This window comes from Amblyomma mixtum, chromosome 3 (assembly GCF_055824585.1).
Source record: "Amblyomma mixtum isolate Tamu chromosome 3, ASM5582458v1, whole genome shotgun sequence".
In the NCBI taxonomy this organism is placed as follows: Eukaryota; Metazoa; Arthropoda; class Arachnida; order Ixodida; family Ixodidae; genus Amblyomma; species Amblyomma mixtum.
Window position 1 is genome coordinate 70,990,160 of NC_143014.1, and position 16,366 is coordinate 71,006,525.

The following is a 16,366-nucleotide window of genomic DNA, read 5'->3' on the forward strand; positions in this document are numbered from 1 at the left end:
TAGGGAGCCCAGCGAAAGGAAACGCTATAAAACTCGGCGCCTTGGACGGCCGAGTAGCTCCTGACCATCTGAGCTCATCGTCATGTAGCTTCTCGTCATCAAGCTCCTTGTTATTGAGACTCTCTTACTGAGAGGTTCTCTCAGTTGCTGTTTGTATATATATAAATTCACTTGTATAAAGTTCTTCTTGTCGTTCCCGTAACTCCGTCATCGTGTACGAGCCCCAAGGATGCTCCTACCCGGCCCGCAATAACTGGTGGCAGCGGTTGATGCTGCTACCACCTGATCTTTAATACTGCATACAATTTCTTGGCCTGTGCTAACTTATAAAATCCCCGTTTTCCGTGAGAATAGCCTTTTTGTCTTCAGGACAAAGATGCAGGCCAATCTCAGTTTTTCGTCAGTATCCCTTCAAGCAGTGTGTGGTTGGGCAAGGTTATGGCACAAATAAATAAAATACCTGAAGTAGTAATGAACCTGATTATAGCCAACGTTAGACGCGAGGACAACCAGAACAGTTTTTACGTATTAGGTACCAGTTTAAAGCGTCGTGTCGTCCACACTTATTCAAGAAGAGGTTTGAAATCTGGAAGTTCTCTACACCTGAATTCCAACTTAATTGGGCATTCACTCTGTGTGTGTGTCGCGCCCTGTGCTGTCTTCATCATCGTAATAACTTCCATCGCCACGGTCCTCCTTCTCTACCTTGGGAGTCTTCATTTCTTTCTGCGCTAAGTACGAGGCTAGGGCCTAATGCATCAATTCAGGCTGGCCTGTATGCTTCTTTTTTCAAGATGAGCGCTGTCTGCTTGTCTTTCAGAATTGAGCATCTTCCGCCAAGAAGGCCAACTTTTGTTAAAAGGCTTCGGAAACGCCTTTTTCTTGAAGCTACAAAATGCTCTGGGTAATGGCTTGGCACCTTTCAGGAAATGGCTGACGAACTGAATTCATTTAAAACGCTGACATGACATTCCCCCCCCCCCCCCCTTCCCCTCCATCACGCCGTACTCAACAAGAGCGCTAATCAGTCATGATAATGTATGATAATACCAGTGCTGCATGGCTTTCCAACCTTTTCATATCCAGCGCACTGCAAGCTGCACACTCGAACCGTGGTTTTGCATAGCCAGTAAGCACAGCGAAGGTGCCCAAGCATGGCGCAAGGGCAACTGTAGCAAAAGAACGCCAAGAACAAGGTTAATCGTCCACACAGGAGATTAAGGTGCCCTATTAGGGCGAATTTGCACTAAACCTTCTATAAAAAGAAGTGAGTTGGATCTACTAAAGCTTGCGCATTATTTATGCAATGTTTTGGGAGGGTGGGCACTGCAATATGACTTAAAAACTGAAATGGTGTATATACGTAAACCGCTTACAACTATCAAAAGGTAAATAATTATTGAAATTTCAAGATGGTGTCCAGTTGTTGGCCCAGCAGTCTCGCTGCACATGCCTTACGCTAGGGGACGGAGGCTCAGCCATGCGCTCAGTCCCGAGGGACACAGGGATGTTAATGGCAGCGCGTTATGTGTGGATGAAAAAGTGATCAACGGTGTTAACAGGAGAACACTAAATACGAAGAATTTCACGGAATGGAAAGGATAAGACATGATCGAAACTAAACATAGGCTAATTGCCTACACAGTAAGTAGCATGCACTTTAATGTGGTACGAGTACATAGTTTTCTGATGTTTTCTAGACGAGGCACATCAGCTGGACGTGGAACACATGATTCTGCACTTCTGAATACTTCAGTTCACTCACACGGGCGGATTTATGGGGCACTATTGGAGGGGCGGATCGGGGGGGGGGGGGGGGGGGGGGGGGGGGGTCATTTTAACCATGCATACCTGGGACTTCTTTCGCCCCAAAGACGGCGTTCAGCATGGTTTTTTCAAGAGTCAAAGAGCGAATCATCCTTGTTTTATCCCGCATGCCAATTCCACGTAAGACAGGCTGCGCCAAATGAAAGAAAGCAGATAAATATACGATTCTAGAGCTTTTGTATTCAAGAATAGTTGTTTGCGTCTTGTATATTCAGTTTTAGAGCAGCACAAGGTTCAGTCGGCCGTGTAACGCTACTTGTACGAAGATCTTACGCCACTGTCACGGTGTGCACAGGTGCACAAAGCCGTGTAGAAACCGCAACGCTTAAATGCCGCATTGTAAATCTCGCGCAGATGACGCCTCTGGCGCGGTTAGTGCTCCAAGAAACACTACCTCCGCACCGAAATTCATTGCCCAGCTGCGGTGTGGATGTTTTCTTAAATAAATAAATAAATAAATAAATAAATAAAAACAATCGGTTGCCACCCGTTGTCATTAGCATGATCTGCCCGCTTCACTTCAACCGCTTTTTTCCTAGTCTCGGGCGTTCCTAACTTGGTCAGTTTTGAATGGAACCGCCACGGGGCTACGTTCGGAGTCAATCTCTCTCAAAGAATTGATCCCATTTTGTCCTCCGGTCTTCTGTCAGTCTCTTCGCGCCAGAGCGCGCACCGCGTATCGATTGACTCCGAGGCGTTTCGAGACGCCTCGGGGCCAGTCGACGCACTCGCGCTGCACAAGGCGCGAAAGCGCGGGCGCCAGACAGGGGAATGCGAAAAGGAAAAAAAGGAGAGGATCGATTCCCGAAAGAGACTGCCTCGACTTACGGCCCCCGAGTCTGACCATATGTAGGTTTCACCGCACGTAACACCTTCCGCCGAGCAGCGGCAGCAATCGTTTGCGACGCGCACGTACCAAATATTGTCAGCTCCTGGAAGCCAGAGAGGAGTTTGAACAGAATTTATTATCCCTGCACGTATTTTCCCGTCTGTTATTCGCATCCCATTTTCCCCAGGTGGCCGCTAGAATGCGTCAACGTTCGCAAGGAAAAAGAAAAAAAAAACATGCTGTGTTGCATTTGGAACGTTGTAAAAATTGCTAATAATTGCAGGACCGTTCATAAGCGCAGCGCAAGCGTGTTCGGCGTATTCCTAATTCTCGATCTGTATGATAACAAGCGTTTCGCGCCACAGTATCGCCATGGACCTGTGGATTATGAACGGAAACCTTGAACACTATTGACGCCACTTGCTGCAATCGAAAATACAAATAGATGCATCTTTCTCCTGGAATGGGTGTGTGGTGACAAGCTTCTCCTCGTCGCCTCCTAAGCTCAGTTAGACACAGTGCCGCCAGGTGCCGTAACAGTGCTTGAAATTGTCAGGTTGTGGCCCGACACCGGCAAGAAGCAGAGAGAAGCCAGCGCGCAACGCACGGCGATATTAATTTTTAATCGGGGTGGGAACGAGAACAGTCGTTCGGAGCTTCTGATAGCATGGAGATACGTTACGTCACAGAGCGAGTGAAGCTGCTCGTGGTGCAGCAGACGGCTGTAGTGGATTAATTTTTCATTGCGCACGGCCCCCGAGCTTGCGCTTCGCTCCTCTTGTGTTGCGTGAGCAGCGTTCCGAGGTTGGATTTCGCTCTCTGCTCGGATCGTAGCCCGGTGCATTCGGGCAGCGGTCACGACCGGCGCCGCGTGCCCTCGTGCTCAGAGCGAGGCCGTAGACGCGCCAGCGTTGCCTCACGCAGGGGCCAGGCGGCCGAAAAAGCAAAGCTCTTTCCGAGAAGCGCCAGTTATCGGGGGGAGGGGAGGGCGTGGGCCGGCAGCGGGCCCCACGTAAGCGCGAGGAGGAGGCCGCAGCGGCAGCGGTAAACATTGGGCCAGCGAAATTGCGTTCGTCTGGCGACCTTGCGTCTGCGCGCCCGTCTGTGACGTCGGCGCCGGGTCACGTGGCCAGTGACGTCGCCGGCGCTCAGAGGGCGTCACGCGCCGCCCTGGCAGCAGCGGGCAGCGGCTTGGCGGCTGCGCTGCTGCTGCTGCATTTGCGTGTCGAGTGCTAGCCCTGCTGGATGGCCTGCCGAGCGCCGAGCTCGGCTTAGCCTGGCCGCTCTGCACTAGGCCCACCCGGATAATGCCCACAACGGCCGGCGCCGCCGGCCCCTCTGCGTTGCGGCCGATATGCTGGCGAGCTGTGAGTAGGATCTTGCTTTTAAACGGTCGGTGGGGGCGTGCGTTCTGCTCCGCGCCAGCCCAGCTGTGTAAAGCGCCCAAGGGCTTGCGACTTGGCCACCCGCACGGGGTCGAGTCGCGATCCTTTCGGCCCACTAGCACTGCTGCACGCTCCCGCGGTCTCCCCGAGAGCTCCCTCGGCCCGAGCCCTCGTTCGAGCCCGATCGAAGCGCTCTGGGACGCCTGCACAGCCGGCCGATTGAGTCGGCGCCTCCGCGTGCTGCATTGGGCAGCCCGGGGCTCGCAGGGTCGAGGCCTAGGCGCCTAAGCGCTCCGGGCAGCTTCGCCGGCCCCCGTGCGCCGGCATCCGCTTCGCGAAAGCGGCCCCGCAGCCCAAATGGGGCCTCTCCCGGGTGCTGCTGCACACTCGGATAGGCCTTTTGTGTCGCCGTTCCCCGGCCTTCTCGCGAGGTTGTGCAGGCGCAGCACCGACTCGCGAGGATGAGAAGAAAAAAAGAAAGATGCAGCTCCGCTTTTTCGCTCTTCTCGCGATCGCGTCTACCTCACACTTCTCGCGAGGGGAGCTTGCTTTCCAGAACTGCAGAACGGCGCCAGAAATTCGGCTGAGCCCCGAATAGTTAGCGATCATCACAGTTGGCTCCAGCCCGTCAACATCTTCGTGCAAGCCTGAGTAAAGTACAGTGTTAGATCATAGTTTGCTTGGAAGCTTTTTGTACACAACTCCTTGCAGTAGCGTGCTCCACGAAAGCTTTGTGCTCATGGTTAGTAGACTATCTTGGAGAAGGTCGTAATGACTACCACTGACGAGTAGATCGTTTGCATACTTTGCATGCTGTGCTTTACTTTTTTTTGTTTGGAAGTAAATCTAGCATGCGTTGTGAGTTAAACCGCACAAAATGTGCGTACAGGGAATGCTAACAATGCCATGCTGTATTTGTGTGCATGAACAGAGGAAGAGGTAAATATGTATGCGTTGTTATGTAGAGACAAGAGATCCACACAATATGCACTGCCTTCTTTTGCACACAGGCTATGAAGTGCCGGCGTTTGACACTTTCGACCTCAATAAAGCGGTTGCACAGGAGTGTTTAACCAGGCCTTTGTCAGTTATCAGGCCTTACGTGCTGGCCGTATGACGTACGATACTCTTCGGCGAAGCATGGCAGTTGGTATTTGATAGCACTGGTTGTAGAATTAACCGGCGTGTTCTCGGAACTCATTCTGAACGGGCTACGAAACGAAGCCTCGAAGACGGCGGCGGCGTTCGCTGTTGCCAACTGAAATTGCCCTGTTGCCTGCGCCGGGTCGTCGGTGCCAGCGGCCTTATTCGGGTGGCACGGTCGACGAGGTAGTTCACACACTGTCACACACAAACACACTCACACTGCGTTTCGTTCAGCATGCGCCTGAACACGGGTAGCCTACTTTTCCCGGGCGTAAGTTTAACCTTCTTTTCGCCTGCCGCATCCGCCCGTGGAAACATTTTCTGCGCCTCTGGCTGGCGTGTAGCCCCTCCCCTCCTTTCCTGGACTCGTCCGGAGAAAACTGGATTCGGCTTCCTCCTTCGCAGCCGAGTGAAAGCGCTGCGCCACCGCCGCCGCCGCTACGCCGACGAGTCGTCGCCGTCGTCTGCTGCTGTTGCTTCTTCGCGCGTAGCTTTTTCGAGCGCTGCTGCTGCTGCCGCCGGCAGGCTCGCTTAGCATCTCGGGGCGTCTCTCCGCCACGAGACGTCGCATTTCCGTTTTTCTTGCTTGCGTGCTTGCGCCCCTTGGTTCCTTTCACGGCATGTGCCCAGATCGAGCGTGCGGGTCGGCCTTCACATTCCCTGTGTTCGCTCTCTCACCCCCCTCCCTTTCTTGACGTTGTGTCATCGATTCCAGTTTTAGAGGAAGTTGCTAGCCGGCAGGCGGTCAACAAAATGTCCCTGCCGCGGTCTCGCTTCCGTAAACACGGTGACCACCACTGAGCGCCTTTCGCTCGTATTCAAACTGATGCGCTCTCGCTCAAAAGGACGGAAACTAAAAGCTCCATGTGCGCTTCAGTGAGTGAGGGTACAGGGATCATCTTTGCGGCCGGTGGAAGAGAGTTCAGGCTTTCGGAGTAAGTTGACTAATCGTTAGTGCACAGCCTCAAGTTACAGTTAGTGTCGCTTTTTTTTTTTTTCTCGAGTGTCAGGGGACAATATTATAGTTTGCCGTTCGGTAGCGCGCGGATGTGCCGACTTTAACTACGTTTTAGGAAGGATGTTTATTTGCTACATGGTGGCATGTCGCAAGCATAGTAGCTGAGAATATTGAGGTGACTGTCTCTATTCGTAGTAACGGCCCCGTCGATGTAAGAGCCAGGCCCGACTGTGCTGGAACAAAGGCGAGGAATCGCATAAACTGAAGATTCGCATGCAATAACGACGTTGTTTTAGCGGCTGAAGTAAACGCCTTTAAAAACGCAGCGCATTTCCCCGACAAACGGTGTTCGTTCGGTCATTGCATGCTGTAGTGTCCATAACGTGTTTCTGCTCACTGTTTCGTTTTCTTTTTCTCGGTGATTGATGAAGTGTCCGTGGCAGTTTGTTCTTTTGTTTTTCTTTTCCTGTTTCTGGTTCGCAGAAAAAAGAACTTTAGTAAGTTAATTGTGCTAAGATATGAAGGAAGACTGAAGCCTGGTTTCGCTTTCTTTGATTCTGTGCAGAAGTATCGGTCTGAAGTATGCTGTCTAAAACACGCTAAATGCCGAAAGTCAACGACGACCTCGGTTGGGAGGTTACGCCCCGCGGCGTGGCTCCGGGTGCCGCATTTGTGATGCAAGAGGCAGTGCTGTAGTAGTCAAGTATGCGAGTTCAGGCGCCAGTATCGAACGAAAACCGAGCAAAAATCAGCACGCTTAGTTGAACAAGCGTAGTGCGTCTGTTTTATGCGAATTAAACCTCCAAACGGGGCCGCCGCGGTGGCTCACTGGTTATGGTGTTCGGCTGCTGGCCCGAAAGACGCGGATTCGATCCCGGCCGCCGCGGTTGAATTTCGATGGAGGCGAAATGCTACAGGCCCATGTACTGTGCGATGTCAGTGCACGCCAAAGAACCCCAGGTGGTCGAAATTTCCGGAGCCCTTCACTACGGCGTCCCTCTAGCCTGAGTTGCTTTGGGACGTTAAACCCCATAAAACTATAAAAAACATGAGCCTCCAAACGTTTTTTAGGTAACTGCACGTCTTTTGTTCAAACCGGTACTTTGCTGTCAGAACTTGATGCAGAAAGGCAAAACTGTGGAGTTTCACATTACAGCAAAACAAAACATAAAATGTCACTTCACTCTTTGACCTTATGGGTTGTTGAAAGTTGTAAATTTTAGCACGCTAGGAATTAATGGCTAGGTGACAATTACCACCACCCCCTCGCAAAGGGGATGCTACTGATTATCTATCTGAACCTTGATATTTGGTACCGAGAGTTTTGGTGGAGCCATCCATTCAAGGAGGAGAGCTACTGTCCATTCTCCATAGTGGAGGCTTATAAGCTTGCCTGCATTCCTAGGTTGGCAAAGTTCTATTGCTTCGATAGCTGGTGCCATGATTTACGGGGTGTTTTACTCGAGCGAAAGGAATGCAGCGGAGTAATGCTGGCATGAACGTATCGCGCATGAAAACGCCAGATTTCTCTAACAGTGTGCATAGAGGTACTGTATAAGGACACCACCAGACTCAGATTTGTTACCAATCCCACCATAGAAATGTTCCGTGGCGCTGTCAACGTTAATTCTAAGTCGAAAGATGCTTTCTTCGCTGGGAAAGTCACGCTCGGAAAACCGATGACCTTTTCGCGCCCCAGCGAGCTCACTTTGTATCTTCGATTTGGACGGTCGTTGACATCGGTAAACACCGCTAACGCGCCGCTTCAATATCCTCTGCAACATTGTCAAGAAGGCAACGTTAGCTTCTGCAGATTAGCGACTCGTAGTACGTGGTGTGATACTATGGGCGATCCGGTGGTCATTGCGACGGTTCCGAGCAAGATGCCGGTTTCGTAAGAGCCGTCTGTACGCGTTAGACGTACGGGCAGGTTATTGGGCGCTGCCTGGAATGTAACGCCACTGGCTTTGGTGATTTTCCAGTCCACGGGCGAGCTACTAATCGACCATGCTTGAGAACAGTCGCGGGAATCCGGGCTAAGCGAGGGCGCCGATTGAGACCTCGGTGCAGGCGGCTGTAAATGAGCGGACAGCGGCAAAGTATGCGCGCTCTGCTATTTGCCCCTCTCAGTTGAACTCGCCGTTGTTTTCAGCTGCATGTTGTGCCCCGCGTCGGCGCCGTTCCCGCTGTATCTGCGCCGACAAGAATTTGATTCACGACCGTGACTAGCGTGTTCCGGTGCGGAGTAAGTGGGCATGTGCATACGTGGCCGAAACTAATGTGTGTATGCGAGCGTGGTGTACCAGTTGCTCCGTTTTGGAATACTGTTTCGGGGCTGTTATATGTGCGCGTTTCGTTCGCTTTTCGCGCCCACTTCGGAACCCGATTCTTTAAGGTTTTATACAAGCAATCGCCCGAGCACGAAGGAGCCGTATTTCGGAATTTATTTGAAAGTTTGCCGTCTAGCGTTTTCTTCTTGGGCCATATCCATGTCGTTGTGTTTACTGGGGAGGCACTGGATGATCACTCTCGCGTGGTCTCCTAGTGTGGGGAAACTGTGCTGTAATTGTAGCGCGAATTACTCTGCTAATGCATATTGACGCGACATGTACTACAGCGCTAGCTGTTAGGGGGTCAGTTTCTCTGTTTCGCTTGTCAACGAGCACGTGATCATCCTTGCAGCTGCGACGGAGAGGAGCACCATCGCATGGCTCGTGAGCGCGGCGTCACCTTGTTGTTGGCTACCGGGGCCGAGATGGGCCACCCGGAACAATACTGGCAAAGAACTTCACAAATGTACTACATACGTCGCAGTGAACGCAAGCGCAGGCGCGAAGATACACGCCCGTGAAGCGGAGCGAAAGTGTCAGCGGTGACATGCGACCAAGGAGGGGAGACAACGGCGCCGGGGTCAAGAAGTGCGCGCCCGCGAAGCGAGAGAGAGAGCCGAACTAGGGTCCCTAGAAATACTTGCAAGTATTCTAGGGACCCTAGCCGAACCACGATGGGTATACTCGGGTGTTTGAACGTCGGTTCAGTGGCAACCCGTTCGGCTTTGCTTGTTCTGCCAGCGAGACACTCCGAGTCGCTGCGAATTTCGGTGGCATAGCTGTACGCTTAACCGCCTTATTAGTCGGTAACATCACTGTGAAACGGGGTTGAGCGATCACCTATAGTGCCGAAAAATCGGGGAATGTTCCGCGGTCGTCAGGTAATTTTTTTACTTCCTTGAAGCCCTCCGATATGTTATGAGAAGTTTAGAATGGGTGAACGCGGTACGTAAACAGACCTGCAGTTACCGGCGACGCTAGTGAAAACGGAAGGGTGAGAAGGGCCGAGTGTTATCGACCAGACTATCTGCGTCTCTGTGCGACAAGCGCGTTTAGCGAACGTCACCTCTGCGCTGTCGTTTTTGGAGAAGCTGCGAAGAATGCTCTAGCTGACCCCGTCTAGCTGACGGCGCGTGCGGTCAGCTTCCTTGGGAGCGAAGGTGCAGCGCCGGACGGCTTCAGAGCGGCAGACAATTAAGGGACAAGCGCCAACGACGCGTGCGACCCGACCCTTCGTCCCGCAGTTGTAAAACTATGCAACGCGCCTCCCGTTCCCACCACGAATTCCAGCAGCAGAGCAGCGCCCAGCTTTGCTCGCGAAGCGAAACGGAGCTTCGTCGCTCGATATGCCTTGGGCGTTCGTTCGCGCTCGCGACGCCGGAAGGGTAGCGAGACGGTCCCTTCCCTTCCCCTGCCGGTTCCTCTGTCTCGCTGCGCGCTTTCGTTTCCTCTGACGCCTTTCGACGTCGTCTCCTCTGACTTGCCGGCGCGGCTGCAGCGCCGTTATCAATTTCCGCACTTCACACGAGAGGCCTCCTTCGCCGGCGACAGTAGCACGCAGATCTGTCTCTCTTGAGCTGTTGCATTCGAGCACCAAGACAACGCCGGGCTTGAAGGCAGCGGTGGCCTTAGGCACCCAAAAAGAACCAAAATGCAGCGAGGAGGCAGCGGCGAGCCATTTGGCTGCCACATGCTACGAACAGCAGCCTGCATCTTCTAAAGGAATGCCTTTGTCAGCTTTGCCCGCAGAGCGGGTTTCAGTGCCTCGCGGAGCGCGAAGCAACGGTTTTATCTAATCCCACAAACACACGCACACAAAAAGGCGTGTTGTTGAAGAGGGCCGGCAGCCTTCACGGTTGTTTATCAACGGCCTGTGTTCTTTTTTTATCTCCTTTCTCTCTACAGGCTTTGCATTTTGATGCACGACGCGTTTCCACTGAGCTCCAGCTGCTTTCAAACGATGGTGGTGGGCTTTCTTATTTTGAGGCGTGGCGATTTTCCCTCTGTGACCTTTCAAATGCGTGGCTGCCACATCACGGTGCAGAAAACACGTCGGCCGTTGTCCTCTGTCAGTGGGATGGAATCTCAGCTTAGAATGACATCGTGAGCACACGCTACCGCAAGCCTAAAAGCAGAGCCGTTCGAATAAGCGCTAACGCCCGAAATACCACGTGAAATATGACTAGTTATTCACTGCGGTTGCCAGTGTTTTGCGGACCCTGTCGGGAATTCTGAAATCTGCCGTATGCCCGATAACAAAACGGGGCTCCTATTCACGCCTCACGCGAGCGCGCTTTCGCCTGCCGCAGAAGTGGATACTTCTGACCCGTCGTCGCCGCCTTATTGCCTTCTGGAAACTGTTTGCAGGCTCTCTTTCGGGTGCTTCTTGTTCGAAGCAGCGCATTCAGCTTTTTCTTCGTGCGAAATTGTTTTGCGCAGCTCTAGTGGCGGAATAATATTGCTATCAATAACCACCTCTTGTTGGCTTCACATTCATAAAGATGCACATATGCCAGATATAACAGCGCCTTGCCTCCGCCGCCGTCAGCACAAGGGGCTTCGATGTACCCGCCGCGGCGGCTCAGTGGATAAAGAGTTTTGATGCATACTCAGCTCGAGGTCACGGGTCCGATTCTCAACTGCGGCGGCCGCATATTTATGGAGGACAAATAAGAAAAGACCGTGTGCTGTGCGTTGTCGGTGCACTTTAAAGAACCCACAGAAGGTTGGAGTTAATCCGGGGCGCCTCTGTGTGTGGTGTGCCACATATCGGATCTGTAGGCTTCAGCTCGTAAAAATTTAAATTTTAAAATGCAGCCGTTGGTTTGCGGGTGCGTTTTTTTTTTCTTCAGAAATGTAAGCCCAATGTTTTAAAAACGAGTGACGTTTGTTGCCTTGTGACCATTATTAATGCTGTTTCATGAGTATTAAGTCAACCGCTTCGTGCTGGAATAATAATGCAACCAGCGTGTCTGTTATGCATTCATAACAGTAAAGACGCATCGTCTGACACGTAAATCATCTTTTTTTTTTCTCCCTCACTTTTTGGGCGCTAAAATAGGCTTTAACTCTGTTCTGCACCGCCCGCAGCGTGAAATGAAAGCGACGTTTTCTGCCCAAAAAGAGTACTGACCGATGAGAGGAACTGTAACCAGGCTTATCTCCGTTATCGGGAGTCAATACAAGCCTGCCGCATTGCGGCCTTCGCTGCAAGCCCCTCTCTGCAGCTTGCGCACGTAGAGCGGGAACGGTCTTTTGTGTACAACTCGTTCGGTTTCACACCTCGGGCAGACTGGCTGAAGAGGTTTCGGCTCGTGTGTTCTCGCCTCTTCGTGAAAATCTGCGTCAACTTTTGCACAGTTTATTTTTTGTCGTCGGCGCATTGTGGGCGGTCATCGCCCAGGGTACTCTGTAACAAAGTGTAGATAAGCACAGATGTCATGAAGACGCTCGTTGCGTCGCCATTTTATTGGCGAAAGCTAACATAAAGTTCACTTCGCTTAATGTATACCTATACCACCGCCGCTTCACTGCGATGCTGCTACTGAGATGCGCGTTGGAGTTAGGAGCCGAAAAGGCGTGGCCTACCGATGCAGCCAGAACCGCAGAGTATTTTTGCTTGGAAACGTACTCGCGGTTAGATGCGTAAGCTGCCTGCCACCGTTCCGTCGTTGAAAAAGCGTAAGATACTTTAGTAGCAGCATTGCCGAAAGTTGATTGATCGCAGCTGACTGCTCACTTCGACGGCCTGTAACCACAGTTCGAATGCATACCTTTCAAATGCACAACCTGCATTGGTATCTTCGTATGCATCATCTCAGGGAGGTCATCATTCATGCGCAGCCTTGTTTATAGCAAGAACATACATGAACTTTTTTAGTTTAGTTTTAATTTAGTTTTAATTTAGTTTTAGTTTAGTTTTAGTTTAGCTTTAGTTTAGCTTTAGTTTTCGTTTTAGTTTAGTTTTAGTTTAGTTCAGGTTAACCGGTGACCGGAAGCACTTGAAAATTAACAGTAGCGTAGGTAGTTCGATTCCCTTTCCTGACTGGTAGTTCCAAGCTCCTTTTAAAAGTAGACATTTAGCGCCGCGTATGCATTCTACCATTCATCTGGCCCGCATAGTCTTGCAGGAGGCACTGCGCACAGAGTATATGCTTTTAGCTTATATGACTCGGCTGCAGTGTTCTCAGGGGTGTTCAGTATATTTTGCTACGCTACATATCTGCAGTTCAGCTTCAGCCGGCCGCAAACGTGTGCATATGTACTTTATAGTGCGCACCCCTTTGCGGCGTACGAGAGTCGCATCATTTTCTCGCACGAGCGTCGAAAAGTATGTCAGTTGTCCTTTCGAGTTTCTTACCAGAAATCTGGCTACTGCCCGTGCTCTTCGTTTAGTTCCTGGGCTGGACTAGAAGTCATCTTTAGCAGTGGCAGCTTGGCGGTTCTGCTGCCACAAAAAGCAGCCTCATCAGGTTTCGGTTCGTGTCCACCGTCCATGACAAACTGCACAACGAGTCCTTCGTGCTCGCCGAATCCACCTACCTGCTCTGCTGTCCCGTCGGGCCCTCTCATGTCGAGATGTGCAAGTGCTGCAGACCTCTAGAATTGTGACTCGAAGGTCTCGCTAACACTCTGCCACACAGCTTATCTCGCATTCATTGATATCCGCCGGTCCCTAACCGCGAGTGCCATGACGGAGGGACCGCAGCAGCTGCGAAGGACCGGCTCGACGCGTCAGTTGAGTTTGACGGGTTTATCGACGTCTTGTTCAGACGACTTGCATTTTCGTGGAGGATATCTTCAGACTGGCGCGAAACTTCAGACTTTGGTCATTAAATTATAGGCCGTTCATATGAGACGCCGAATCATTCGTATAAACGGGTAATTATCACGGGTAGTGCAGGGGCCACGAGAAACTGCTGGCTAAACGAAGCTTTGAGACCCTTCTGTAGCCTTGAATAGCTGTATAACATCGCGTGCTGTCTATCTAGCATGTGCTCTGTGTACACAGGGAGGACTGTGTGCTACTTACCGCACATAATCAGCGCGTATAATATTCAGGCGCGCCGTGGCCGCCAGCCAAATTACGCTGCGCGAGTAACCGGAGCCCATGGTTTCGGAACTGTGGCGTGGGCTGACGTGATGGCAGAATCGTTATTTCTGCTCTGAGCACTTATTGCGTCTAACACTCCCTTACTTAGTGCGCGTTGACAGTACGCACGAGCCGTCGCGGTCTGCGCTTCTTGGTACTGGTAAAAGTCGGGTAACGTTAGGAATCTGTCGCCGGTACATTCTAATTTCATTATTTTCTTCCTTTCCATTTGGCGGAGCGCTACCGCACCGGCGGACGGACGGTGAGAATGGATTGTAGCCGCGTGAAAAGTGTTGTGCAATACCGCCATCGCTCGAGCAGTAAGGGAAAGAAGCACAACGGGGGTATAGGGTATACATGAGACGCGCGGTAACCTTTGTGACAGATTGGACAAGCCGGTATTTTCGAGCGATTTCGTGTTCACCGGCACCAAAAAGAAACAAAAAACAAAACAGGTTTGAAGAGGGGTCGGCTCTGCCTGCAGTGACACCGAGATGTATACATGTTTGATGACATGCTGTGCCGATAGTGCGCCGCTGATAGTAGACTGTGCAAACATTGTGGGGGCTGCATTGTGCGAGTCGCATGTGCGCGTTCTGCGCGCCGCAGTCCCGGCTTGCGCACGCCATCTGCGGAGCTCCAAGGTCGCGGGTCTAACCGCGGCTGCGCGGCGGCGGCGGCTGCGTGCATTTCCGTGAATCGCCTGCCTGCCTGCGCAGATATTTCAGTGTTCACGCTGTGTGGGATCCGAGGTGGCCAAAATTAATCCGTATCCGTTTTAATAATCCTTGGCGTGTGCTTCACGTTCGCCATGACGTTGCCTCTGGCACTCGTTATGTCTGGGCGTTCCATACGGCGCGCTTTGCCGATCTGGCGTTGCTATCGATTTCTATGGGTCCGCCTGATGCAGACAGCGTCGAAGGATCTTACTGAAAGATGCGGTTATTTTGCGATGACAGGGGCCGTGTCCGGCGTTCTTGCCTCTAAACTGCTTCTGGCAGCTTTAAACAATGTAATGAGAATTAATTTCCGACTCTTCAACAGCGAAAGTAGACCCGACCAAATCTTGTTCGAGTGTTGCATCGCTAAATGCACCTTGTAAAAGGTTCTTTTCGGCTACACCGCTGGCATATTCATGCTGTAATTTGACGCGTGAGATGGGATTTCGTGGTTCCTTTTTGTTCATATAATGTTTGAGTGGAGTACTTGCGTGTTTAGGTCAGTTATCAGAAATATTAATCGTCTGCCACTACGAAGAGCCAAAACAAGCGGAATACGCAGCAGTGGTTCTGGTGGCGCATTTGCGCTTACTCTGGGTAAACGACTTGTCCGCCATGAAACGAGTGGTAGTTTACTCAGAGGAGGAGGCCATATGGACCAGTACCATTGCTGCGTATGCCGCTTGTTTGGCCCTTCGTAGATGCGGACGATTCGGATTTGTAATAATTTTATCCAAGCAGGCAAGTACTCCACTCGAATATCACGTGAAAGAAAAAAAAAAAGTCTATAAATGCTACCTCACGCGTCAAATTACAGCATGAATATGCTAGTGGCTTAGCCAAAAGCAACCTTTCACAAGGTGCATTTATCAATGCCACCCTCTAGCCAGTTAAAGATTTGGCCGGGTGTACCTCCATCGCCTTCAGCACTATGTCAAAGTCGGCGGCATTGAATTTCCACTGTTCGTAGAAGTTCAGCAGTGCAGTTCGTGCATTTTTATTGTACAGCACCATGAGAAAGAGAAAAAAATACGATCGTTTTTTGTTTTGCTTTACGGCCGTTGACAAGTCGCCAAGACGGTTAGGCGCCCTTATCGCAATTATGCATGAAGCTTTCCTAAAAGAACAGCCGCGTGAATATAACTCCGACGTACTTGGCAGTGCGTGCGTCCGTTACAACAAATGGCCATTGTTGTGGCGAAAGATAAGTACTAGCTTAATCGTCAGCTTGCATTCGAAACGAAGTTATCAGTGCAAGCCATTTTCTCCGCGGACGTCCAGGGACTCTACAATGGATCGAACCCTGAACGGGGACAACGCGTGCAGCTTGAATGTGTGGGGATGTCGTGCTGTGCATCTTGTACGAAGCTTTATAGGATAACGCGGAGTCTGCAATCATGTGCGGACACCGTCGCCGTGCCGTTATTAATGCGAAGCCTTTAGGCAACAGTGTGCAACTCTCAACGGAGTATAGTTACATTAATGAGGGAGACGCGTTACTTGAGCCGTGCAGTGGCGGCGCCATTAGCAGAAGGCGGGCGGTATAGTACCTATATAAGCTGCATTGGGAGCGAAGCTCACCCACGCGATCAGCGCGAACAGTTAGTTCGTCTGTGTCGCGAAGCTCTTTCGCAGCGCGCTTTGTGCGACAAGATCGGATTCCGAGACCCCCGAGGATAATGACGGGGCTTTGCGAGCGGCAGACGCTGTGCGGGGGAGGGAAGCGAGTGAGCAGCTGAGTGGTCGTACGCCGCTCGAGCCGCCAGAGAGACAAAAAGGGTTTTGCATCATCGCGTTCACTCTATTTGCAGCGGCGCGTTCTTTTGTACCCTTCTCGCTGGAAGGCGCTACAACGCTAGCGCTGACACGACCCCGTGACGTAACGCCCTCCTCTGTCTAGGCAGCCGGCGAATCTTGCCCGTCTCGACTGCGTCTGCCGGCGGGCGCCGGTCTTGCATCAGGATTGTTTAACGCGCCGCGTCTGCTCGCTTTCTCGGCAGTGCTGCGCTCGAGGCCGCCGCGGCTTTGCGCTCCCCTCCGGTGGCGCCTCGAAAAGTGCTGTACTGCGCTGCAGCCGTGT

General features: G+C 51.7%; 1 protein-coding gene across 2 annotated transcripts in view; it reads left to right on the top strand.

Annotated features, from left to right (window-relative positions):
* The first annotated feature begins 3,787 nt into the window (after positions 1-3,787).
* The window catches only part of LOC149350542 (protein TMEPAI-like), a 56,481-nt gene continuing 43,902 nt past the window's right edge, over positions 3,788-16,366 (top strand). Inside the window, exon 1 of one of the 2 annotated variants that reach the window (XM_089579595.1) lies at positions 3,788-4,023. In XM_089579595.1, coding sequence (XP_089435721.1) covers positions 4,011-4,023 — 13 coding nt within the window. In that variant the 5' untranslated portion in view covers positions 3,788-4,010. The remainder of the gene's footprint in view (positions 4,024-16,366) is intronic. The other variant, XM_089579594.1, reaches the window with a different exon arrangement.